This window comes from Sapajus apella, unplaced genomic scaffold, assembly GCF_009761245.1.
Source record: "Sapajus apella isolate SASKATOON/1434 unplaced genomic scaffold, GSC_monkey_1.0 scaffold162, whole genome shotgun sequence".
Taxonomy (NCBI): Eukaryota; Metazoa; Chordata; class Mammalia; order Primates; family Cebidae; genus Sapajus; species Sapajus apella.
In genome coordinates this window covers 1,391,951-1,416,942 of record NW_022437102.1, presented here as the reverse complement: position 1 = coordinate 1,416,942, position 24,992 = coordinate 1,391,951, and the positions used below count along the sequence as shown (strand labels likewise).

General features: G+C 44.6%; 1 protein-coding gene across 3 annotated transcripts in view; it reads right to left on the bottom strand.

Annotated features, from left to right (window-relative positions):
• Positions 1-24,992, bottom strand: part of LARGE1 (LARGE xylosyl- and glucuronyltransferase 1) — a 559,679-nt gene that overhangs the window by 7,771 nt on the left and 526,916 nt on the right. For all 3 annotated transcript variants that reach the window (XM_032266924.1, XM_032266925.1, XM_032266923.1), the window contains one exon: positions 15,228-15,374. In XM_032266924.1, coding sequence (XP_032122815.1) covers positions 15,228-15,374 — 147 coding nt within the window. The remainder of the gene's footprint in view (positions 1-15,227; positions 15,375-24,992) is intronic.

Below are 24,992 nucleotides of genomic sequence, written 5' to 3'. Positions count from 1 at the left end.
CGGAGGGGGTGGGCCGAGAACGCCCCACTTTTCCCCACCCCCGGGAATAAGAGCGAAAAACCGCCTAAAAAAAAAAAAAAAAAAAAAGTTCATTATTTGGAGACCAGGTGACAACAGCAGTTTCTCAGACACAAGGTCTGTAATTTAGCACTTGGCATGATGGCTAGCAAGTGGCCAGAGCAGCCATCACGGACACAGCAGGCCACACTCCAACTCTGTGGCCACAAATGTGGCTGTGAAATGAGTTCTTGGTCCCCATGGCAAGAAAATGGAAGGAAGGATGCCTTGGAAAATGTGTCAGGTGCTCAGCCATCAGACTAAGGCATCTGTGGGAGACTTGGACTAAGGTTTGATCTGAAAGTCTCAATTTTGAGGAGCAAGTTTTTACGCTGCATCTTGCAACACTGGTTTAAAAAAACAAACAAGGACTCAATCAGTAGCCAGATGGTATTCTGACTAAGAACACTCTTTTGTGTGCTTGTCCAATCATTCATTTGGTAGGTGAGTTTTATTCTAGCAGCACCATGGTGATGGTTTTGCTTTTTCTTTGTGGTATGAGTGGTCTGTTATCTGAGCCCCTGCGGCCTGGGGGATGTGTAGCCATTGTGTCAACAACTTCAAGTCATCAAGGTGACTCTAGAGTTGCACCCAGCACATGTGACAGCCAACGTTCCTGTAGTCCAAGTGACCCTTGCAAATAGAATCCTGATTTTCCTTCTTCCCCAGGCCCCCGAGTCCTGCAAGAACATTTCAAGGTTCTTCTGTGGTTCCTCAGACCTGGGCCGAATCCAGGCCCTGGTATATACTGGCTGTGTGTCATTGGGCAAGTTATTAAAACTTCTGAGAGCCTGAGTTTCATTATCTGTGCAATGGGGATAATAGTGTCTGTCAAAGAGATTTATTGTGAGAATTAATTATTAATTACAGTGCCTGGCACATGCTAACCATGCAATGAGTGGTAGTTATTTCTTTCAGAAAAGAAGGAAGGCTTGGGTTGGGTGCGGGGGTGGGTACTAACTCTTCCAGGTCACTTTCCAGAATTCCTTATAGAGGAAGAAGGCTGGAGTTTGAGTCCTGGCTCTACTAGGACCTCCCCACTCCTCAGTTTCTTCATCTGTAAAAAACGTGAAAATTGATAACCTCTGAACTGTTGAACAATCCACCTCATGAAGTTATTTTCCCAAGCCAAAGTTTATTTGAGGAGACTTTAGAGAAAATTCTAGAAACTTAATCATGGTATCAAAACCCGTTATTATTCTGATATATATTTTATTGTGTTTTAGGTTTTCGGGTATACATGAGAATAATATGCAAGATTGTTGCATAGGTACACACACGGCAATGTGGTTTGCTGTCTTCCTCCCCATCATCTAAATCTGGCATTTCTCCCCATGTTATCCTTCCCCAACTCCTCACCCCCTGCTGTCCCTCCCCTAGTTCCCCCCACAGACCCCAGTGTGTGATGCACCCTTCCCTGTGTCCACGTGTTCTCATTGTTCAACAGCCGCCTATGAGTAAGAACGTGCGGTGTTTGATTTTCTGTTCTTGTGTCAGTTTGCGGAGAATGATGGTTTCCAGGTTCATCCATGTCCCTACAAAGGACACACACTCATTGTTTTCTATGGCTGCATCGTATTCCATGGTGTATATGTGCCACATTTTCCCCATCTAGTCTGTCATTGATGGGCATTTGGGTTGGTTCCAAGTCTTTGCTATTGTAAACAGTGCTGCAATGAACATTTGTGTGCATGTGTCCTTATAATAGAACAATTTATGATCCTTTGGATATATACCCAGTAATGGGATATCTGGGTCAAATGGAATTTCTATTTCTAGGTCCTTGAGGAATCGCCACACTGTCTTCCACAATGGGTGAACTAATTCACACTCCCATCAACAGTGTAAAAGTGTTCTTATTACTTTACATCCTCTCCAGATTTTTTAATGATCACCATTCTAACTGGCATGAGATGGTATCTCAGTGTAGTTTTGATTTGCATTTCTCTGATGACCAGTGATGATGAGCATTTTTTCATATGTTTGTTGGCCTCATATGTCTTCTTTTGTCAAGTGTCTGTTCATATCCTTCACCCACTTTTGAATGGGCTTGTTTTTTTCTTGTAAATCTGTTTTAATCTTTGTAGATTCTGGATATTAGCCCTTTGTCAGATGGGTAGATTGCAAAATTTTTTTCCCATTCTATTGGTTGCCGATTCGCTCTAATGATTGTTGCTTTTGCTGTGCAGAAGATCTGGAGTTTAATTAGGTCCCATTTGTCTATTTTGGCTTTTGTTGCCAGTGTTTTCGGTGTTTTAGTCATGAAGTCCTTGCCTATGCCTATGTCCTGAATGATTTTGCCTAGGTTTTCTTCTAGGGTTTTTATGAAGTTTTAGGTCTTATGTTTAAGTCTTTAATCCATCTGGAGTTAATTTTAGTGTAAGGTGTCAGGAGAAGGGGTCATGTTTCTGCCTTCCGTACATGGCTAGCCAGTTTTCCCAACACCATTTATTAAACAGGGAATCCTTTCCCCATTGCTTGTTTTTGTGAGGTTTATCAAAGATCAGACGGTTGTCGATGTGTGGCGTTGCCTCCGAGGCCTTTGTTCTGTTCCATTGGTCTATATCTCTGTTTTGGTACCAGTATCATGCTGTTTCGATTACTGTAGCCTTGTAGTATAGTTTGAAGTCAGGTAGCATGATGACTCCAACTTTTTTTGCTTAGAATTGACTTGGCTATGCGGGCTCTCTTTTGGTTCCATATGAAGTTTAAGGTGGTTTTTTCCAGTTCTGTGAAAAATGGTTATTGGTAGCTTGATGGGGATAATGTTCAATCTATAAATTACTTTGGGCAGTGTGGCCATTTTCACGATATTGATTCTTCCTAACCATGAGCATGGACTGTTTCTCCATCTGTTTGTGTCCTCTCTTATTTCATTAAGCAGTGGTTTGTAGTTCTCTTTGAAGAGGTCCTTTACATCCTTTGTTAGTTGTATTCCTAGCTATTTTATTCTCTTTGTAGCAATTGTGAATGGCAGTTCATTCTTGATTTGGCTCTCTTTAAGTCTGTTATTGGTGTATAGGAATGTTTGTGATTTCTGCACATTGATTTTGTATCCGGAGACTTTGCTGAAGTTACTTATCAGTTTCAGGAGATTTGTGGCTGAAATGATGGGATCTTCTAAATATATAATCTTGTTGTCTGCAAATAGAGACAGTTTGACTTCCTCCTTTCCTAATTGAATACCCTTTATTTCTTTCTTCTGTCTGATGGCTCTGGCTAGAACTTCCAATAATAAACTGAATAGGAGTGGTGAGAGAGGGCATCCTTGTCTAGTGCCACATTTCAAAGGGAATGCTTCCAGTTTTTGCCCATTTGATATGATATTGGCTGTGGGTTTGTTGTAAATAGCTTTTATTATTTTCAGATACATTCCGTTGATACCTAGTTTATTGAGTTTTTAGCATGAAGGGCTGTTGAATTTTGTCAAAGGCCTTCTCTGCATCTATTGAGATAATCATGTGGTTTTTGTGTTTGGTTCTGTTTATGTGGTGAATTACGTTTATAGACTTGCGTATGTTGAACCTGACTTGCATCCCCGGGATGAAGCCTATTTGATCGTGATGGAAAAGCTTTTTGATGTGCTGTTACAATCGGCTTGCCAATATTTTACTGAAGATTTTTGCATCTATGTTCATCATGGATACTGGCCTAATGTTTTCTTTTCTTGTTGAGTCTCTACCGGGTTTTGGTACGAGGATGAATGATTTGGGAAGGATTCATTCTTTTTGGATTGTTTGGAATAGTTTCAGAAGCAGTGGTACCAGCTTTTCTTTGTATGTCTGGTAGAATTCAGCTGTGAACCCATCTGGACCTAGGCTTTTTTGGTTGGTAGGCTATTAATTGTTACACCTCAACTTTAGCCCTTGTTATTGGTTTCTTCAGGGTTTCGACTTCTTCCTGGCTTAGGCTAGGGAGGATGCAAGTGTTCAGGAAGTTATCCATTACTTCCAGGCTTACTGGTTTATGTGCATAGAGTTGTTTGTAGTTATCTCTGATGGTGGCTTGTATTTCTGTGGAATCTGTGGTGATACCACTTTATCGTTTTTTATTGCATCTATTTGATTATTCTCTCTTTTCTTTTTATTAATCTGTCTAGTGGTCTATTTTATTGATCTTTTCAAAAAAATCAGCTCCTGGATTTATTGATTTTTTGAAGGGTTTTTTGTGTCTCTATCTCCTTCTGTTCGGCTGTGATCTTAGTTATTTCTTGTTTTCTGCTAGCTTTTGAGTTTTTTTGATCTTGCTCCCCTAGCTCTTTCAATTTTGAGGCTAGGGTGTCGATTTTAGATCTTTCCTTGCTTTTGATGTGGGCATTTATTGCTATACATTTTCCTCTAGACATTCCCTTAAATGTGTCCCAGAGATTCTGGTATGTTGTGTCTTTGTTCTCGTTGGTTTTGAAGAACATCTTTATTTCTGCCTTCATTTCGTTGTTTATCCGGTCAACGTTCAAGAGCAAGTTGTTCAGTTTCCATGAAGCTATGCAGTTCTTAGTTTCTGAATTTTGAGTTCTAATTTGATTGCACTGTGGTCTGAGAGACTGTTTGTTATGATTTCCATTCTTTTGCATTTCCTGAGGAGTGATTTACTTCCAATTATGTGGTCAGTTTTGGAGTAGGTGTGTTGTGTTACTGAGAAGAATGTGTATTTTGTGGATTTGGGGTGGAGAGTTCTGTACATGTCTATTAGGTTTGCTTGGCCCAGGTCTGAGTTCAAATCCTGGATGTCCCTGTTAATTTTCTGTCTCATTGATCCATTTAATATTGACAGTGGAGTGTTAAAGTCTCCCACACTTTAAGTCTCTTTGTAGGTCATTAAGAACTTGCTTTATGTATCTGGGTGCTCCTGTATTGGGTGCGTATATATTTAAGATCGTTAGCTCTTCTTGTTGCATTGATCCTTTTACCATTATGTAATGCCTTTCTTTGATCTTTGTTGGTTTACAGTCTATTTTATCAGACACACTAGGATTGCAACTCCTGCTTTTTTTTGTTCCCCATTTGCTTGGTAAATCTTCCTCCATCCCTTTATTTTTGAGCCTATGTGTATCCTTGCACATGACATGGGTTTCGACGTTTTATCCAATCTGCCAATCTGTGTCTTTTGATTGGGGTATGTAGCCCATTTACGTTTAAGGTTAATACTGTTATGTGAGAATTTGATCCTGCCATTTTGATGCTAGCTGGTTGTTCTGTCCTTTAGTTGATGCAGTTTCTTCTTTGCGTGGATGCTCTTTACCATTTGGTATGTTTTTGGAGTGGCTGGTACTGGTTGTTCCTTTCTATGTTTAGTGCTTCTTTTAGGAGCTCTTGTAAAGCAGGCCTGGTGGTGATGAAATCTCTGAGTAATTGCTTGTTCGTAAAGGATTTTCCTTCTCCTTTGCTTATGGAGCTTAGTTTGGCTGGATATGAAATTCTAGGTTGAAAGTTCTTTTCTTTAAGGATGTTGAAGATTGGCCCCCACTCTCTTCTGGCTTGTAGGGTTTCTGCCGAGAGATCTGCTGTGAGTCTGATGAGCTTCCTTTGTGGGTAACCTGACCTTTCTCTCTGACTGCCCTTAGCATTTTCTCCTTCACTTCAACCCTGGTGAATCTGACAATTATTTGCCTTGGGGTTGCTCTTCTTGAGGAACATCTTTGTAGTGGTCTCTGCATTTCCTGGACTTGAATACTGGCCTGCATTGCTAGGTTGGGGAAGTTCTCCTGGATAATACCCTGAAGAGTGTTTTCCAGCTTGGATTCATTCTCTCCATCACATTCAGGTACACCTATCCAACGTAGATTAGATCTTTTCACATAATCCCATCCTTCTTGAAGGCTTTGTTCATTTATTTTTACTCCTTTTTTCTCTAATCTTACCTTCTTGTTTTATTTCATTGAGTTGATCTTCAATCTCTGATATTCTTCCGTCTGCTTGGTCGATTCGGCTGTTGAAACTTGCATATTATTCGCAAAGTTCTCGTGTTGTGTTTTTTGGCTCCATCAGTTTATTATTTATATTCCTTTGTAAGCTGTTTATTCTCATCGCATTCTGTCAAACCTTTTTTCAAGGTTCTTAGTTTCTTTGCATTGAGTTAGTTAGTACATGTTCTTTAGGTCCGAGAAGTTTGTTACTATCCTCCTTCTGAAGCCTGTCTCTGTCAGTTCATCAGACTCATTCTCCATCCAGCCTTGTTCCCTTGGATTTTGGGTGTTTTCAACCTTTTTGCCCTGTTTTCCTCCCATTTTTGTGGATTTATTTACCTGTGGTCTTTGTAGTTGGTGACTTTCAGATGGAGTCTCCGAGTGGACATACTGTTTGTTGATGATGAAGTTATTTCTGTTTCTTAGTATTCCTTCTAACAGGCCCCTCTGCTGTAGGGCTGCTGGAGGTCCACTCCAGACCCTGTTTGCCTGGGGATCACCTGCAGTGGCTGCAGAACAGTAAGTAAGGGTTGCTGCCATCTTTGTCCCAGAAGGATACCCGCCAGATGTGGCCTGAGCTCTCCTTTATGAGGTGACTCTTGGATGTGTGGGAGTTGGGAGCTACTAGAGGAGACAGTTTGTCCCTTACAGGAGCTCAAGTGCTGAGCTTTGAGCTCCATTGTTCCATTCAGAGCTGCTGTGCAGATGCATTTAAGTCTGCTGCAGCAGAACTCATAACCGCCTTTTTTTCCCCAGGTGCTCTGTCCCAGGAAGGTTGGGCTTATAAATAAAGTTTCTGTCATGCTGCTGCCTTTTTTCAGGGATGCCCTGCCCAGCAAGGAGGTAGCCTAGTCACAGTCTGCCAGCAGAGGCATTGCTGAGCAGTGGGCTCTGCCCAGCTGCCATGTGATCTTCCCTGCAGTCCTGTTTATAGGGGTATATTTAGAACTGCCTCAGCAATGGCAGCCCACCTCTGTAATGGCGGACACCCCTCCCTCACAGAGCTGGACGGTCCCTGGTTCAGCTGTGCTTGCTGTGAAACTCTCATTCCATAGCGTTTCAAATTGCTGGTCTTTGTGGGGGTGGGACCGGCGGAGCCTGATCACCAGGCTCCCTGCCTAAGACCCCTTTTTCTTCAGTTGAATGGGCAACTCTGTCTTCCAGGTGTTCCAGTCATCAGTTAAAAGGGCATCCGGATTTCTGTGAGTTCTTGTGCGGAGACCTGCCGTGCTGGAGACTTGTGGCGCTTTTTCGCCCAGGAATCTCCTGGCTCCCTGGTTCTGTCCCCTTTTTTTCAGTTGAACTGGTGACTCTGTCTCCCAGATGCTCCAGTCACCAGCTGAAACGGCGCCCGAACCCATGGCGCTCCTCCACCCAGGAATCTCCTGGTCTGTGGGCAATAAAAATCCATCTGGAAATGCAGGGACCACTCACCCTCTGCTCTCTTGCTGGGAGCTGCAATCCAGAGCTGCTCCTACTAGGACATCTTGGATCCCAAACAACCCAAGTTATTTTTGACTACAGTCTTTTCAATAAAATTCCAATGATCGAAAAAGGTATGCTTTTTAGCTCAAAGGAAGTGCTGGCCATCTGACGTCATTCACAATAATAGCCTGACTTTAAAACTGGAGCCGGGCTGGGTGAGGTGGCTCACACACCTGTAATCCCAGCACTTTGGGAGGCCAGTGGATCACCTTAGGTCAGGAGTATGGTGAAACCTGTCTTTACTAAAAATATAAAAATTAGCTGCGTTAGTGGTGGGTACCTGTAATCCCAGCTACTTGGGAGGCTGAGCCAGGAGACTCACTTGAACCCAGGAGGCGAAAGTTGCAGTGAGCTCACACCATGCCACTGTAATCCAGCCTGGGCAACAAGAGTGAAGCTCTGTCTCAAAACGAGAACAATAAAAAACAAACTAAACCAGAGCAGGCAGAAGCATTAGCCCTGTCTTCAGACTGCTAAGTCACGGCACCCGGCAGTACACCTACGTCCCTCTGGATCACTATATGTAATTCTGCAGCCTGTCCCCAGGACATGGAATCTGTTTGTTTGCACCTGTGCAGTGGTACAGACTTCTGGGGGCACTCAGGATAGGTGACAGGGGAGCTCCTGCAGGACACTGGGGCCTGGGAAAGAAGGAAAATCAGGATTCTGTTTGCAGTGGTCACTTAGGCAACAGGAAAGTTGGCTGCCACAGGTGCTGCGTGCAACTCTGGAGTCACCTTGATGACTTGGAGTTGCTGACACAATGGCTATACATCCCCCAGGCCTCAGGGGCTCAGATAACAAACCACAATACCACAAAGAAAAAGGAAAACTACTACCATGGTGCTAACAGAATGAAACTCACCTACCAAATGACTCAATGGACAGGCACACAAAAGAGAGAATTCAGAGCCAGGAGATGGGAGCAGGGACCTAAACTGAGTTTAGAAACAAGTACAAACAGAGGGGGGACCAGATCCAAGATGGCCGCTTAGGAACAGCTCAGGATTGCAGCTCCCAGTGAAAGCGCAGAGGGTGAGTGGACGCCGCGTTTTTATTGCCCACAGACTAGGAAATTCCCGGGCAGAGGTGCTCCACGCTCGCCAGCGCGGCTGTTGTGGCCAGCGCTGCTGTGCCGGCCAGCGCCGCCGCTTTGCCCCGCGCGGCTGCTTTGTCGGCGCCCCAGAGCCGCGCTTCTCCGTACAAAATACACCGGTCCGGGGGCCCTTTTGGCTGGCGATTGGAGCCACGGGAAGTCGCCCGTACGCCGGCTCAAAAAGGGGACTGAGCAGAGAACCAGGACAGTAGATTCCAGGGGAAAAAACAAAAAAAAGCGCCACAAACCTCAGTGCCGCTGTTTAAGCCAGCGCAGTGAGTGGCCGCAGGGGAAAACAAACAGACCCCGACGCCTCTTCAACAGGCGACTGGAACACCAACTTAAAAAAGGCTCTGAGGCAGGGAGCCAGGCGATCAGGCTCGGCTGGCCCCACCCCCACAAAAGAACAGCAACCAGAAACTCTGGATTGAGAGTTTCACAGCAAGCGCAGCTGAACCCGGGACGGTCCAGCTCTGTGGGGGAGGGGCGTCCGCCATTACCAAGGCAGCCCGCCGTTGCCAAGGCAACCCGCCATTGCTGAGGCAGCCCGCCGTTGCCAAGGCAACCCGCCACAGCAGAGACTCCGCCCCAACAGAGGCGGGCCACCATCCCCACAGCAGTTCTAACTACACCCGTATAAACAGGACTGCAGGGAAGTTCACTCGGCAGCGGGGCGCAGCCCACAGCAGCTCAGCAAAGCTGCTATAGGCCGACAGTGACTAGGCTGCCTCCTTGCTGGGCTGAGCAGGTCTGAAGGAGGAAAAAAAAAAAAAAAAAGAAGGCAGCAGCATAACGGAAACTCATAAATAAAGCCCTAAATCCCTGGGACAGAGCACCTGGGAACAGAAAGCAGTTTATGAGTTCTGCTGCAGCAGACCTAAAAGTACCTGCCCAGCAGCTCTGAATGAACAACAACAGAGCTCACAGCTCACCATTTGAGCTCTTATAAAGAAGAGACCGTCTCCTCAAGCAGCTCCCTGACCCCTATATATCCAAAAAGACACCTCATAAAAGAGAGATCAGATTGACACTAGGCGGGTATCCTTCTGGGACAAAGATAGCAGAAGAAGAAAACTGGTAACAACCCTTGCTGTTCAGCAGCTGCTGCAGGTGAACCCCAGGCAAGCAGGGCCTGGAGTGAACCTCAGCAGACCTACAGCAGAGGGGCCAGACTGTCAGAAGGAAAACCAAGAAACAGAAATAACCTCATCATCAACAAACAGACTGTCAATCTGAAAGATTTGAGACCCAATCTGAAAGCCAACAACCACAAAGTCGACAGGTGGATAAATCCTTAAAGATGGGAAGAAACCAGTGAAAAAAGGATGAAAACACCCAAAACCAGAACACCTCTCCTCCTAAAAGGGATCACAACTCCTCGCCAGCAAGGGAACAAGGTTGGATGGAGAATGAGTGTGATGAAATGACAGAATCAGACTTCAGAAGGTGGGTAGTAAGAAACTTCTGTGAACTTAAAGAACATGTTCTAACCAAATGCCAAGAAACTAAGAACCTTGAAAAAAAGATTTGACGAAATGCTAACGAGAATGGACAAAATAGAAAGGAATATAAGTGAATTGATGGAGCTGAAAAACGCAACACGAGAACTTCGTGAAGCATGCACAAGTATCAACAGCCGAATGGACCAAGCAGAAGAAAGGATATCAGAGGTTGAAGATCAACTCAATGAAATAAAACGGGAAGGCAAGACTGGAGAAAAAAGGGTAAAAAAAATGAACAAAGTCTCCAAGAAATGTGGGACTATGTGAAAAGACCTAATCTACGTTTGATAGGCGTACCCGAATGCGATGAAGAGAATGAATCCAAGCTGGAAAATACTCTTCAGGATATTATCCAGGAAAACTTCCCCAACCTAGCAAGGCAGGCAAGCATTCAAGTCCAGGAAATACAGAGAACACCACAAAGATATTCGTCAAGAAGAACAACCCCAAGGCACATAATCGTCAGATTCACCAGGGTCAAAATGAAGGAGAAAATACTAAGGGCAGCCAGAGAGAAAGGTCGGGTTACCCATAAAGGGAAGCCCATCAGACTCACAGCAGATCTCTCAGCAGAAACCCTACAAGCCAGAAGAGAATGGGGGCCAATATTCAACATCCTTAAAGAAAAGAACTTTCAACCCAGAATCTCCTATCCAGCCAAACTAAGCTTCATAAGTGAAGGAAAAATAAAATCCTTTGGGAACATGCAAGTACTCAGAGACTTCGTCACCACCAGGTCAGCTCTACAAGAGCTCCTGAAAGAGGCTCTACACATATAAAGGAACAACAAGTACCAGCTCAACTAAAGGGCAAAACAGTCAGCTAGCACCAAAATGGCAGTATCAAATTCACACATAACAATATTAACCCTAAATGTAAATGGACTAAATGCCCCAATCAAAAGACACAGACTGACAAATTGGATAAAAAGACAAAACCCATCTCACATGCAAGGATACACTAAGACTCAAAATAAAGGGATGGAGGAAGATTTACCAAGCAAATGGAGAGCAAAAAAAAGCAGGAGTTGCAACTCTTATCTCTGATAAATTAGACTTTAAAGCAACAAAGATCAATAAGAGACAAAGAGGGACATTACATAATGGTAAAAGGATCAATGCAACAAGAAGAGCTAACGATCCTAAATATATATGCACCCAATACAGGATCACCCAGATACATAAGGCAAGTTCTTAATGACTTACAAAGAGACTTAGACTCCCACACAATAATAGTGGGAGACTTTAACACCCCATTGTCAACATTAGACAGATCAACCAGACATAAAATTAACAAGGATATCCAGGACTTGAACTCAGACCTGGACCAAGCAAACCTAATAGACATTTACAGAACTCTCCACCCCAAAGCCACAGAATATACATTCTTCTCAGCACCACATCACACCTACTCTAAAATTGACCACATAATTGGCAGTAAATCACTCCTTAGCAAATGCAAAAGAACGGAAATCGTAACAGTCTCTCAGACCACAGTGCAATCAAGTTAGAACTCAGAATTCAAAAACTAACTCAGAACCGCACAGCTTCATGGAAACTGAACAACTTGCTCTTGAATGTTGACTGGATAAACAATGAAATGAAGGCAGAAATAAAGATGTTCTTCGAAACCAACGAGAATGAAGACACAACATACCAGAATCTCTGGGACACATTTAAAGCAGTCTCTAGAGGAAAATATATAGCAATAAGTGCCCACATGAGAAGCAAGGAGAGATCAAAAATTGACACCCTATCGTCAAAACTGAAAGAGCTAGAGGAGCAAGATCAAAAAAACTCAAATTCTAGCAGAAAATAAGAAATAACTAAGATCAGAGCAGAACTGAAGGAGATAGAGACACAAAAAACCCTTCAAAAAATCAATAAATCCAGGAGCTGGTTTTTTGAAAAGATCAACAAAATAGACCACTAGCCAGATTAATAAAAAAGAAAAGAGAGAATAACCAAATTGATGCAATAAAAAACGATAAAGGGCATATCACCACAGATTCCACAGAAATTCAAACCATCATCAGAGATTATTACAAACAACTCTATGCACACAAACTAATAAACCTGGAAGAAATGGATAAATTCCTGGACACTTGCCTTCTGCCAAGCCTAAACCAGGAAGAAGCCGAAACCCTAAACACACCCATAACAAGGTCTGAAGTTGAGGCAGCAATTAAGAGCTTACCACCCAAAAAAAGCCCAGGTCCAGATGGGTTCACAGCTGAATTCTACCAGACATACAAAGAGGAGCTGGTACCATTTCTTCTGAAACTATTCCAAACAATACAAAAAGAGGGAATTCTTCCCAAATCATTTTATGACACTAACATCATCCTGATTCCAAAACCCGGAAGAGACTCAACAAGAAAAGAAAACTTCAGGCCAATATCCATGATTACCATAGATGCAAAAATCTTCAATAAAATACTGACAAGCCGATTGCAACAGCACATCAAAAAGCTTATCCACCATGATCAAGTAGGCTTCATCCCGGGGATGCAAGGCTGGTTCAACATATGCAAGTCTATAAATGTAATTCACCACATAAACAGAACCAAAGACAAAAACCACATGATTATCTCAATTGATGCAGAGAAGGCCTTTGACAAAATTCAACAGCCCTTTATGCTAAAAACACTCAATAAGCTAGGTATCGATGGAACATATCTCAAAATAATAAAAGCTATTTATGACAAACCAACAGCCAATATCATACTGAATGGGCAAAAACTGGAAGCATTCCTCTTGAAATGTGGCACCAGACAAGGATGCCCGCTCTCACCACTGCTATTCAATATAGTATTAGAAGTTCTAGCCAGAACAATCAGGCAAGAAAAAGAAAGAAAGGGCATTCAAATAGGAAAGGAGGAAGTCAAATTGTCTTTATTTGCAGATGACATGATTGTATATCTAGAAGACCCCATTGTCTCAGCCCCAAACCTCCTGAAACTGATAAGCAAGTTCAGCAAAGTCTCAGGATACAAAATCAATGTGCAAAAATCACATGCATTCCTATACACCAATAACAGACTTAAAGAGAGCCAAATCAAGAACAAACTTCCATTCACAATTGCCACAAAGAGAATAAAATACCTAGGAATACAACTAACAAGGAATGTAAAGGACCTCTTCAAGGAGAACTACAAGCCACTGCTCAACGAAATAAGAGAGGACACAAACAGATGGAGAAACATTCCATGTTCATGGTTAGGAAGAATCAATATCGTGAAAATGGCCATACTGCCCAAAGTAATTTACAGATTCAATGCTATCCCCATCAAGCTACCAATGACCTTCTTTGCAGAACTGGAAAAAACCACCTTAAACTTCATATGGAACCAAAAGAGAGCCCGCATAGCCAAGTCAATTCTAAGCAAAAAGAACAAAGCGGGGGGCATCACACTACCAGACTTCAAACTATACTACAAGGCTACAGTAATCAAAACAGCATGGTACTGGTACCAAAACAGAGATATAGACCAATGGAACAGAACAGAGGTCTCGGAGGCAACACAACATATCTACAACCATCTGATCTTTGACAAACCAGTCAAAAACACGCAATGGGGAAAGGATTCCCTGTTCAATAAATGGTGTTGGGAAAGCTGGCTCGCCATGTGCAGAAAGCAGAAACTGGACCCCTTCCTGACACCTTACACTAAAATTAACTCCAGATGGATTAAAGACTTAAACATAAGACCTAACACCATAAAAACCCTAGAAGAAAATCTAGGTAAAACCATTCAGGACGTAGGTGTAGGCAAGGACTTCATGACCAAAACACCAAAAGCATTGACAACAAAAGCCAAAATAGACAAATGGGACCTGATCAAACTCCACAGCTTCTGCACAGCAAAAGAAACAGTCATTAGAGTGAATCGGCAACCAACAGATTGGGAAAAAATTTTTGCAGTTTACCCATCTGACAAAGGGCTGATATCCAAAATTTACAAAGAACTAAAACAGATTTACAAGAAAAAAACTAACAAGCCCATTCAAAAGTGGGCAAAGGATATGAACAGACACTTTACAAAAGAAGACATACGTGAGGCCAACAAACATATGAAAAAATGCTCATCATCACTGGTCATCAGAGAAATGCAAATCAAAACTACATTGAGATACCATCTCACGCCAGTAAGAATGGCGATCATTAAAAAATCTGGAGACAACAGATGCTGGAGAGGATGTGGAGAAATAGGGACACTTTTACACTGTTGGTGGGAGTGTAAATTAGTTCAACCATTGTGGAAGACAGTGTGGAGATTCCTGAAGGACATAGAAATAGAAATTCCATTTGACCCAGCAATCCCATTACTGGGTATATATCCAAAGGATTACAAATCGTTCTATTATAAGGACACGTGCACACGAATGTTCATTGCAGCACTGTTTACAATAGCAAAGACCTGGAACCAACCCAAATGCCCATCGATGATAGACTGGATAGGGAAAATGTGGCACATATACACCATGGAATATTATGCAGCCATCAAAAACGATGAGTTAGGGTCCTTTGTAGGGACATGGATGAACCTGGAAACCATCATTCTCAGCAAACTGACAGAAGAGCAGAAGATCAAACACCGCATGTTCTCACTCATAGGCGGGTGTTAAACAATGAGAGCACATGGACACAGGGAGGGGAGCACTACACACGGGTCAGTTGGGGGGAAATAGGGGAGGGAGGGTGGGGGGTGGGAAGCTGGGGAGAGATAGCAAGGGGAGAAATGCCAGATGTAGGTGATGGGGAGGAAGGCAGCAAATCACACTGCCATGTGTGTTCCTATGCAACAATTTTGCATGTTCTTCACATGTACCCCAAAACCTAAAATGCAATAAAATAAATAAATGGGGAAAAAAAAAAAAGAAAGAAACAAGTACAAACAGAAATAAGCGAAACCTTCCTACCCTTTAGTCCTCCAAACATGCCTAATCTTCCATCTAGACATACAACATCTGTCATCCATGCACAATAAAAGGACGTGGTATGTACTGGCATGGGAAGAAGAGAGATCACAAGGACACTGTCTGTAGAAAGTGGTGCTTTCCTGGTCTCACAGTGCACTAAGGCGAGCAACAACCTTCTGGGTCAACACCTTTGCCATTCAGTTTCCCACACAAAGAAGGCCTTTGAGCACCCCTAGAGTACAGCAGCCAGAGCCACTCACCTGAATGTGAAGAGGGTCCCCATGTCCAGCATTGACAGCAACTCCGCTTTCGACTTGGGGAAAGAGAGCCGGTAGCGCAGTGTCTCGAATGCAGGCACAATCATCGCTTTCTTGGTGTTGGCAAGGTCAAGCTGGATGACAGACTTCCTGAAAAGAGGGAAGAGGCAGAGAGACAGAGACCCTGTGACACCAGGCCAGGGTCTTCCCCCTTGAGGGCAGGGTAGTCATTGGCCCAGGGAGGCAAGGGAGAGAAAGCTCAAGTCAGCCTCTCAATTAAAGATGATGGGGAGACTGGGCTGGGTACGATGACTCACATCTGTAATCCCAGCCTTTGGGAGGTGGAGGCAGGCAGATCACTTGAGGTTAGGAGTTTGAGACCAGCCTGGCCAACATGGTGAAACCCTGACTCCACTACTTGGGACGCTGAGGCATGGGAATTGCTTGAGCCTGGAAGGCAGAGGTTGCCATGAGCTGGGATCATGCCACTGCACTCCAGCCTGGGTGGCAGAGATAGATTCTGTCTCAAAAAAAATAAATGAATAAACAAAGACAAAGAAAAAAAAAGATGGGGAAACTGGAGTCCTGGGATCCCAAAGCAGCTTAGCAAACACCACCTGGGGAACCCAGATTGGAGTGGGATCTGCTGTCTCGGAGACAGAGAGTTCAATCTTCCTGGAGAATACACGCAGGGCAGAACAGACTGAGGGGCTTGGAGAAACTCCCACACGTTTTCAGTGTGTGCTCCTGCCAGACTCAGGCACAAAAGGAAGGTCTCCAAGGACCACAGGGGTTAGAGCCCAGCCTGCTTGGTTCTCTGGGATGGTCAATCACTCCTACTGCACCACTGGCCACACCAGAGCAGGTGGACAGGGAGCAGGTGAGAGAATCACCAAACTGGGCACTTTCAGGTTCCATCTCAGAGACTCCTCAACTCCTTGAATTCTCCAGACTCCAAGCCTTTAACGTAGGCCGAGATACCCTATGCAGCCAGCACTAGTAAGACAGAGCTAAAGTATACCACTTGGGGAAAGTTCTCCAAAGTCGTGCCCTGGTGCCTGGCCTTCCACTCTGCTCCTCTGAGATCCAATTCTGCATGTCTGGGTTTGTCGGCCATTTCCCAGCTCTGTAGCTGTCACTTAGGGAGAAAGGCTCATGGAGGGCCATATGTGGCCCAGCATCTAGTGCCATATGGAATAAGGCTTTTAATGAACACAGGCTGGATTTGAACCCTGGCAGGGTCACTTTATGAGTCCTGCCATCCTGGGAAAGCGATTTAGCTCCTCCCTATCTCTGGTCCCTTGTCCCTAAAATGATGGCAATAACATCTACCTCCTGGAAAAAGGTGATAAAATACCACTTGGCATACTTGTCCAGGGGCAGGCCTGCTGTGACAAGTGGTCACTATAATACTGCACTGCTATTGTGGCTCGCGGACTTGGATCTTCTGTGATCTATTTTGGCCGGGACCTAGGAATTCATTCTGGCCTCCTGCTTTGACACTGACCTTTGGGTTTCAAGGTCATCATGGGCTGTCTGTTTCTATCTCTGAAATAGAGAAAGCAGCCTTTCTTGGGGAAAATGTAGGCATTGTAAGGCATTTTGAAAAACAAAGCAGCAGCCCTCTGTGGCCATAAAACTGTCCATTCAAGGCCCAGTACAGTGGCTCACACCTATAATTCCAGCACTTTGGGAGCCTGGGCGGGGCAGATCACGAGGTCTGGAGTTCAAGATTAGCTTGGCCAATACGGTGAAACCGCTTCTCTACTAAAAATACAAAAATTAGTTGGGCATAGTGGCACGTGCCCGTAGCCCAGCTACTCAGGAGGCTGAGGCAGAGGTTGCGCCACCGCACTCCGGCCTGGGTGCCACAGGGGGACTCAATCTCAAACCACCCTGCGCACCCCCCGCCCCCCCCCCCACCAAAACAAATAAACAAAAAACTCTCCATTGCTGGATTATTAAAATCACTCCACTCAACCAAATTTTGAGCCTGTGCATGAGCAGAGACCAGAGCTGGCGTGCAAAGAGGAATCATACCATAAGAAAGTGACTAAGTTAGCGCAAGCCTGCGTGGGACAAAACAGAGTGGCAGTCCAAGAAGGACACAGGACATTGGAAGGGCTTCGTATTATTCAATCATGAGGGGAACCTGGACCAGGTCAGAATAAGGGCAGTTTCGAATAAGGACAGTTTCCTAAAACCATCCTTGGCTAATGGATCTCACCAGCTCCCAGTAGAGAGGGGTTGTTTGGGATGGGCTGGAAGTTCATTTTGGAACCCCCTGAATATCATTTGCAGTTCACTCTTTACCATAGGGCTCTTGCTAACTTTATACCAAATAATATATAGTTCTCACACCACTATTCCAGAGGAGGTTTGTAAAGGATGACAGCAAGATAGCATGTGAGTGAGCTATACTTAGTGACTTTGAGAGCCAGAGGTTGGAGTCAGCCTGTCCTGGCCTGGATTCTTCTCCCGCATTGTCTGCCCGAACAATGTTAGTTTTCAAATATCCAAGATTCCCTCTTCTGTGGCCAGGCATCTAATGTCAGCTATCACTCTCTTTTATATCAATTCTTTATGAGACATGGGCCGAGCTAGGCTCTTTACCTTTCCCTCTGGAAAGATAAGTACCTTATCTATTGATTCTGGGTATTGGGGTGGGACATACAGATCTAAAGAATATGCTTGGACCAAGACAGCAAAGCCCTTGGAATCCCTGGGGCAGGGGGGAAGCTGCGCCGGTACTGGTGGGCGGTTGCTACTTACTCAGCAGTCACCCAGCACCTATGATATGCCAGGCACTTGAAGACACAGGGTGAAAAGAACAAGCAAAGTCTCTGCCCACATGGTGCTTACATTCTTACAAATATCTCAGGACAAGGCTCTCTACATTGGGGCCCCAGACTGCATTTGTAGGTGATTATTTTAGAGTATAGTGCTATAGAAACCGAGTAGAAGGCTGAGAGGGCTGAACTGTACAGGGAATGGACAAAATGAAAAGACACATACACATATGCATGCAGTGCATACAGAGATCTAACATGGATGTTTCTATCTATATAAGCCTCAAGTTACTATTATAATCAGTTACTACAGGAGCTGCTGCTTGGAGATTAATTCCTGCTGGAAAACAATTCCCCCTTCTATGGGGGCAACCTGCTCCCATACACAGAAGCAGCTCTCAGAGCATTCTGCCTGCCCTAGCTGCACCCCTGGCGAGGGTAGGTTGTTTAGGATTTAGTCACTTGACCCAAGCTGAGCAAATTAGTTTCTTACTCTGGAAATTTGAATAGGAAAGCACAGAATTGACTGGGGAAGCACAGAATTGACTTGCAGTGATGTCAAACCATGCCCTGAAGGCTTCTGAACTGCTGCAGAGGGGCCCAGAGCTGTCCTGGTTAACTGCAGTCTTTTTATGTATTAATTTTCCAAGTCCTAGTTTGATTCCATAAGATAACCCATCCATTATTTCCTTTGTTTTTATTTTACTTAAGCTCCCTGTTATTAGTTTCTGTCGCCTGCAACTAAACAACTCTTACCAACATACTGCAAGACCCAGAGCAGACAGACCCAGTAAGCAGTATGCCTCACAAATGCAGTCCTAGGAAGCCTTATTTCCCTCTGCAAACTCTCTTTAATCTCACTAAAATACAAACTGCCGCAAAGACAGATCTGTCACCTGACAGATACATGTCAGACCCAGTTCAAGGAAATTTCAATACTGATGTCCTGAAAGGGTCTCATGATGAAGTTGTTTCAGCAGTGAAATGGCTTCATGGTACAAACTCTGAGCACGTCTGTTTATTAAGAAGGTAACGGCAGCCTGGGTCTTGCTGCACAGTGTTCTGTTAGTGCATCTTACCCTGGATGGGGCTTGCTGTCCTAGGGGTCAACAATTTGCAGCCAATAGTTCTCTGGAAAGTGAGTCCTGCAGAGGATAGGGTGCAGATTCTTCCAGAACAGTGGGGCTGGACGACGAGCCAGAAAGCTGGCAAGGAGCCAGGAGACCTGGGTTCTAGGCCCACCCTGAGCACCTGGGTGACTTTGGGTCACTCCATTACTCTTTTAGATTGCTAAATTTAGACTATTAAGATGGAAGCTTTGTAAGACAGTCTGGTGTAGTGGTAATCAGACCAGACATCTAGCTCTGACTTTACTAGGCTGTCTTCTTGGGCAAATCACTTTCACTATTGTAAGTCCTGGCACTGATGCACTTGTAAAATACGTTGATGAGGAAAAGCAGAGTGCTTGTGGAAGGGCTTGCACAGTGCCTGGCACACAGCAAGCACTGGGTACATGACGCCTATGATGGTTACTTTTATGTATCAGATGGGCCAGGCTATGGTGGCCAGTTACTTGGTCACATACTAGTCTAGCCATTGCTGTGCAAGTGTTTTAGAGATGTACTGCAGTTACTTTTGCACCAACCTAATAATTAACAAGTATAGTCAGTTAATTTTAAGGAAAGGAGATTTCCCTTGATAATATGGGTGGGCCTCATCTAATCAGTTGAAGACCATAAGAACAAACACTGAACTTTCCCAGAAAAGATGGAACACTGCCTTAGCACAATAACATAGGAATCCTCCCTCAGTTTCCAGCCTGCAGGACTGCTCTGTGAATTTCAGACTTGCCAACTCCACAACTGTGTGAGCCAATTCCTTAAGCTCTATTGATCTAGCAACACATACATCACTATCTATCTCTACATATTGATATATATGTTAATGTCTGTAGGATACACTATGCATCTCTCTCCTATTGGCTCTGTGTCTCTGGAGACCCCGGAGGACTGCACTGGTAAGGCATGCTGCTTACTGGGTCTGTCTACTCTGGGTCTTGTAATACATTGCTTAGGGTTGTTTAGCTGCAAGAAACAGAAATTAATACTGGGTAGCTTACCTAAAATAAAACATGTCCTGATTCTGACCTGGTCCACATTCCTCCTCATCATTCAATGATAACAAGCTCTTCTTGGACTGCCGCTCTGTTCTTGTCCAGCATATGGGCCCGAGCTGACAGTTACTTCCCTATGGTGTGATTCCTCTTTGCAGACCAGCCAGGAGACCTGGGTTCTAGGCCCACCCTTGCATGTGCACAGGTTCGGTTCAAAGTTTTGTTGCCCTTGTCTTGTCAAGACACCTGCAAAAACGTTCACTAACCTATTACACTATATTGATACTGGACCAAGGAATTCTTTTTTTTTTTTTTTTTTTTTTGAGGCGGAGTTTCGCTCTTGTTACCCAGGCTGGAGTGCAATGGCGCGATCTCGGCTCACTGCAACCTCCACCTCCTGGGTTCAAGCAATTCTCCTGCCTCAGCCTCTCGAGTAGCTGAGATTACAGGCGCGCACCACCATGCCCAGCTAATTTTTGTATTTTTAGTAGAGACGGGGTTTCGCCATGTTGACCAGGATGGTCTCGATCTCTTGACCTCGTGATCCACCCGCCTCGGCCTCCCAAAATGCTGGGATTATAGGCGTGAGCCACTGCGCCTGGCTAGGAATTCTTAATCTAAATAACTCAGAATCTTGCTGATAACAATGGAGAGCCCTGTGAACATAAGTGACTTGGAGCCAGACAGCAGCAGCTCCCAAACCTGAGTGCTCCTCTCTCTCCTGACTTCGGGCACATTCTGCAACCTCTCCCAACCACGGGTTCCCCATCTGTAAATGGAGATAATAAATCCTTACCTCTCATCTCTCAGGGTTTTAGAACCCAAAGCAGTGCCCGACTTAGAATTAACTCATTGACAAGTCCTCTCCCTTTCAAAGCTGAGCTTACTGGTGCATCCAAGGCAAGAGAATGGGAGAGAGTGAAGGAGGATTCAGAAAAGATGACATACGGCTTACAACCAGGGCAGACTTCTGTTTTCTCATCTACAGAAACAGAGCTTATGAGATCTCAGTCTCTAGTCAGCCCTCTGAGTCTGTCTTTGTGTCAAAAACAATTCAGGTGTTGCTCACAGAGTAAATTCACCTCTTCCAGCATGGCAGAGCTAACCAGTGGGGAACTGTGAATTTGATAAAGCTTATCTTCCAAAGCCCCCCAAGCCTCCTCTTCTGTGTATCTTTTTCCCTGAGCCCCTCCTCTCAGCTCACTCAAGTATATGAATAGTTCACATCTCTTGCTCCTGTCTGACAAAACTGGTGAGCAGGGGAGGGGATGTGAGTAGCGAGGCTTCCTATGCCAACTGAGGGGGTAGGGGTGGGTGGAGATGGTAGGCTTGCCTGGGCTCTGCGTACGTTGAAGAAACGACATGAAAGGGCAGAGTATGCGCTGGATGGGTTTCCCTGCTGCTACAGTGGCGTGGAATTACCAATCCTCAACCGGACCTTGGCTGCTGATCTCTCTTACACATACATACACACCTCCCTCCATCTCATTCTCTCTTTTTAACTCCATCCTTTCCTTTAGAGGCAGGTCCCTGTAACCAGGGAAAGAACCCAGGTTCCTGGCATGAAGAGATGACGGGACAGTGTCTAGGAAAACATAAGGAAACGCCACGCACTGCTTAGTTCTGACAACTTCGCCTCCTCGGAGCCACAGTCGTTCCGATTCTAGAGGCAGGCCGCTCAGGTGTGCATCCTGGCCAACTACTTACCTCTTGGTTCTGCAGTTTCCCTATCTGTAACATGCAATATCTATAAAATGGGAATGAGGGTGGAACGAGAAGAGGAGCCAGCAATGGGAAGTACTGGGAGGGACCAAGAAGGTGGAAAAGCCACAATGAGACTGCGATGAGCACCTAAAAGCCAAGAGGAAAAAACAAAAAACAAAAAAAAAAAAAAACGTGTGCCACGGAGGAGTCAATGGCTGTTGGATGCCACTGAGAAGTCAAATGAGATGAGAGCTGGGGGCTGGCCGCTGGATCTGGCAACGTGGAGGTCACGGGCGGCATCCCCCTGGATTGCTAGCATCTAGGGCACCAGTCAAGTGAGTGAGTGTGAGGGCTATGGCCATTTAGAAGTTCCCTTCCCTACCTCTGGTTCTGCAAAAATAAGTAAACACAGGGCAGGGCGGGATTGCTAATCAGAAAAAGGATCCATGTTTCAACACTGGACAATATAGTTACATTTTGAGTGTCTAAAGGCTGGGAAAAATGAACCTATGTGGTCCAGAGAAGAGGATATAAGGAAAACTCTATGACCAATACCTAACTCCTTCACAGTGAGGTAAGACCTGGGAGAAGAGACCCGTGTGTTCCAATCGCACCCATCCTGGGGTCCCGCAACGGTAACAACCTGCCTGAAAATAGGATTCCAGTTACTCACCTGTTTCCACCAAAGGACGAGCTCTCTAAATCTGGTCTGTCTACCCTTATGCTTTCTCCTCCACTCAGTATTCCCTGAAATAAGTTCCTCCTCTCTCACTGATGTGGGCTTAGGTATTGTGCTGTGGTGTCCCCCAAAGTTCATGTGTTGGAAAGTTAATCTCCAATGCAGCAGTGGAGGCGGGGTCTTATGGAAGGTGTTTACGTCATGAGGGCTCCACCCTCATGAATACATTCATGCTATGGTTACAAAAAAAAAAAAAAAAAAAAAAAACGCTTGAAAGAGGGAGCTCAGTCCCATTTGTTTGCCTTTCCTCCACCTTCCACATGAGAACATGGCATTCCTCCCCTCTGCAGGATGCACTGTTCAAATAACCATCTTGGAGCAGGGCATGGTGGCTCACACCTGTAATTCCAGCACTTTCAGAGGTCGAGGTGGATGGATAACCTGAGGTCAGGAGTTTAAGACGAGCTTGGCCAACATGGTGAAACCTCATCTCTACTAAAAATACAAAAAAATTAGGCGTGGTGGTGCACACCTGTAATCCCAGCTAAGCAGGAGGCTGAGGTAGGAGAATTGCTTGAACCGGGGAGGAGGAAGGTGCAGTAAAAGCTGAGATCGGACCACTGCACTCCAGCCTGGGCAGCAGAGTGGGACTCTGTCTTAAAAACAAACAACCCACAAAGAACCATCTTGGCAGAAGAGAGCAGCCCTCCCAGACACCAACCACCAGGTGTGTTCTCAGACTGCCTGGCCTCCAGAACTGTGGGGAATACATTTCTATTCTTTAAAAATTACAGTCTCCAGTAATTTTGTGTTACAAAATTGAATGCCATGTTCTCATGTGGAAGGTGGAGGAAAGGCAAACAAATGGGACTGAGCTCCCTCTTTCAAGCGTTTTTTTTTTTTTTTTTTTTTTTTGTAACCATAGCATGAATGTATTCATGAGGGTGGAGCCCTCATGACGTAAACACCTTCCATAAGACCCCGCCTCCATTGCTGCATTGGAGAGTAACTTTCCAACACATGAATTTTGGGGGACACCACAGCACAATACCTAAGCCCACATCAGTGAGAGAGGAGGAACTTATTTCAGGGAATACTGAGTCGAGGAGAAAGCATAAGGGTAGACAGACCAGATTTAGAGAGCTCGTCCTTTTGTGTTACAGCACCACAAAACGAACTAGGACGTACTAGAAACCCAATTTGACGTCATCTTCAAGAAAACAAAATTAGAAAACTAATCCATCACTGAAATTAAGAAAATGAGAAGGCACAGTCAAGTTTCAACAGGGACAAAGGATTCTGGAATTATCTACTGTTTGTGTCTTTCTATACTGGGGGGCTGGGGGGCAACCTCAAGCAGCTGCAGGGCCAGGCCAGGGATGTGGATATGGTACAGGCTGGTGGGGATAGAGCAGGACGCTCAATGGCAGTGGATGCCAGGCTTCAGTGTTGAGGAGACAAAAGGGAGGAGGAGAGCAGGGGATGGGATAAACGGGAACGCATGCGCAGCTGCTCCTGAATTCTAGCTGTGGGCCTGACATACGGGATTGGAGCCACAGAGTCTGATATTTCAAGAGGAGCCAAGTGAAATTATCTTCAACACACTCGAGGGCTGGGTATCTCTCATGGCATGCCAGTTTGAAAAGAGGCTGAACAGTGAGAAAAAAGAGCATGATCTTTTTAATCAGATGATGTAGATTCCATCTTAATTGCACCACTTCACTGACTGTGCAATCATGGGCAATTTTCTTAACACTCTGGAATTTTGTTTCCTTATACTGAAGATAATAAATACTTTATGGACTGGGTGATTAAGAGAACTACGAATATTAATGAAGCCATCACCTAGACTTTGGGTGCATAGCTAAATGAACATATATAACCTTTGTCCATACATAGCTCACAGCATAGGGAGGGAGGAAGACAGAGGCATACTGCTCTCTGGGAGCAGAGTCATGAAGACTTATCATCACTGAGATGTGTTCCAGTCAAGCAGCAGGAGGTAGCCAGTCAGGACAGAGTGTTTCAGGTTATTTGCAAAGCTCTGATAACAAGAAAGCATATAGGATTGGAGAAACTAAGTTTCTTAGCACCTGCCTGGTATATTGTAGGTGGCTGATAATAAATGCTTACATGCACTGAGTATTGGGCCCCATGCTAAGTGCTTTATATGTAGTACTTCTCTAACTCAGTGCAACCTATGACTTAGGTACTCGTATTCTCAGTTTAATGATAAAGATATTAAAGTTCTGAGAGGTTCACAAGTAACTACCATACAGCTGGTAGTTATCGTCATCATTGTAATATTAATGAAGTCTGCACCAGCGTAAGCAGGAAAGCTCAATAACCACAGCATGCATTAGGGCCAAGTCTGTTAATATGGTGATTGTGTCTGTCTCCCCAGCCTTGCAACTGAATCAATGAACTTGTTTGAGTTCTTGGGTTAAGGCAGTAGTAGGAGAGTGGTTAGGGACAGAAAACAG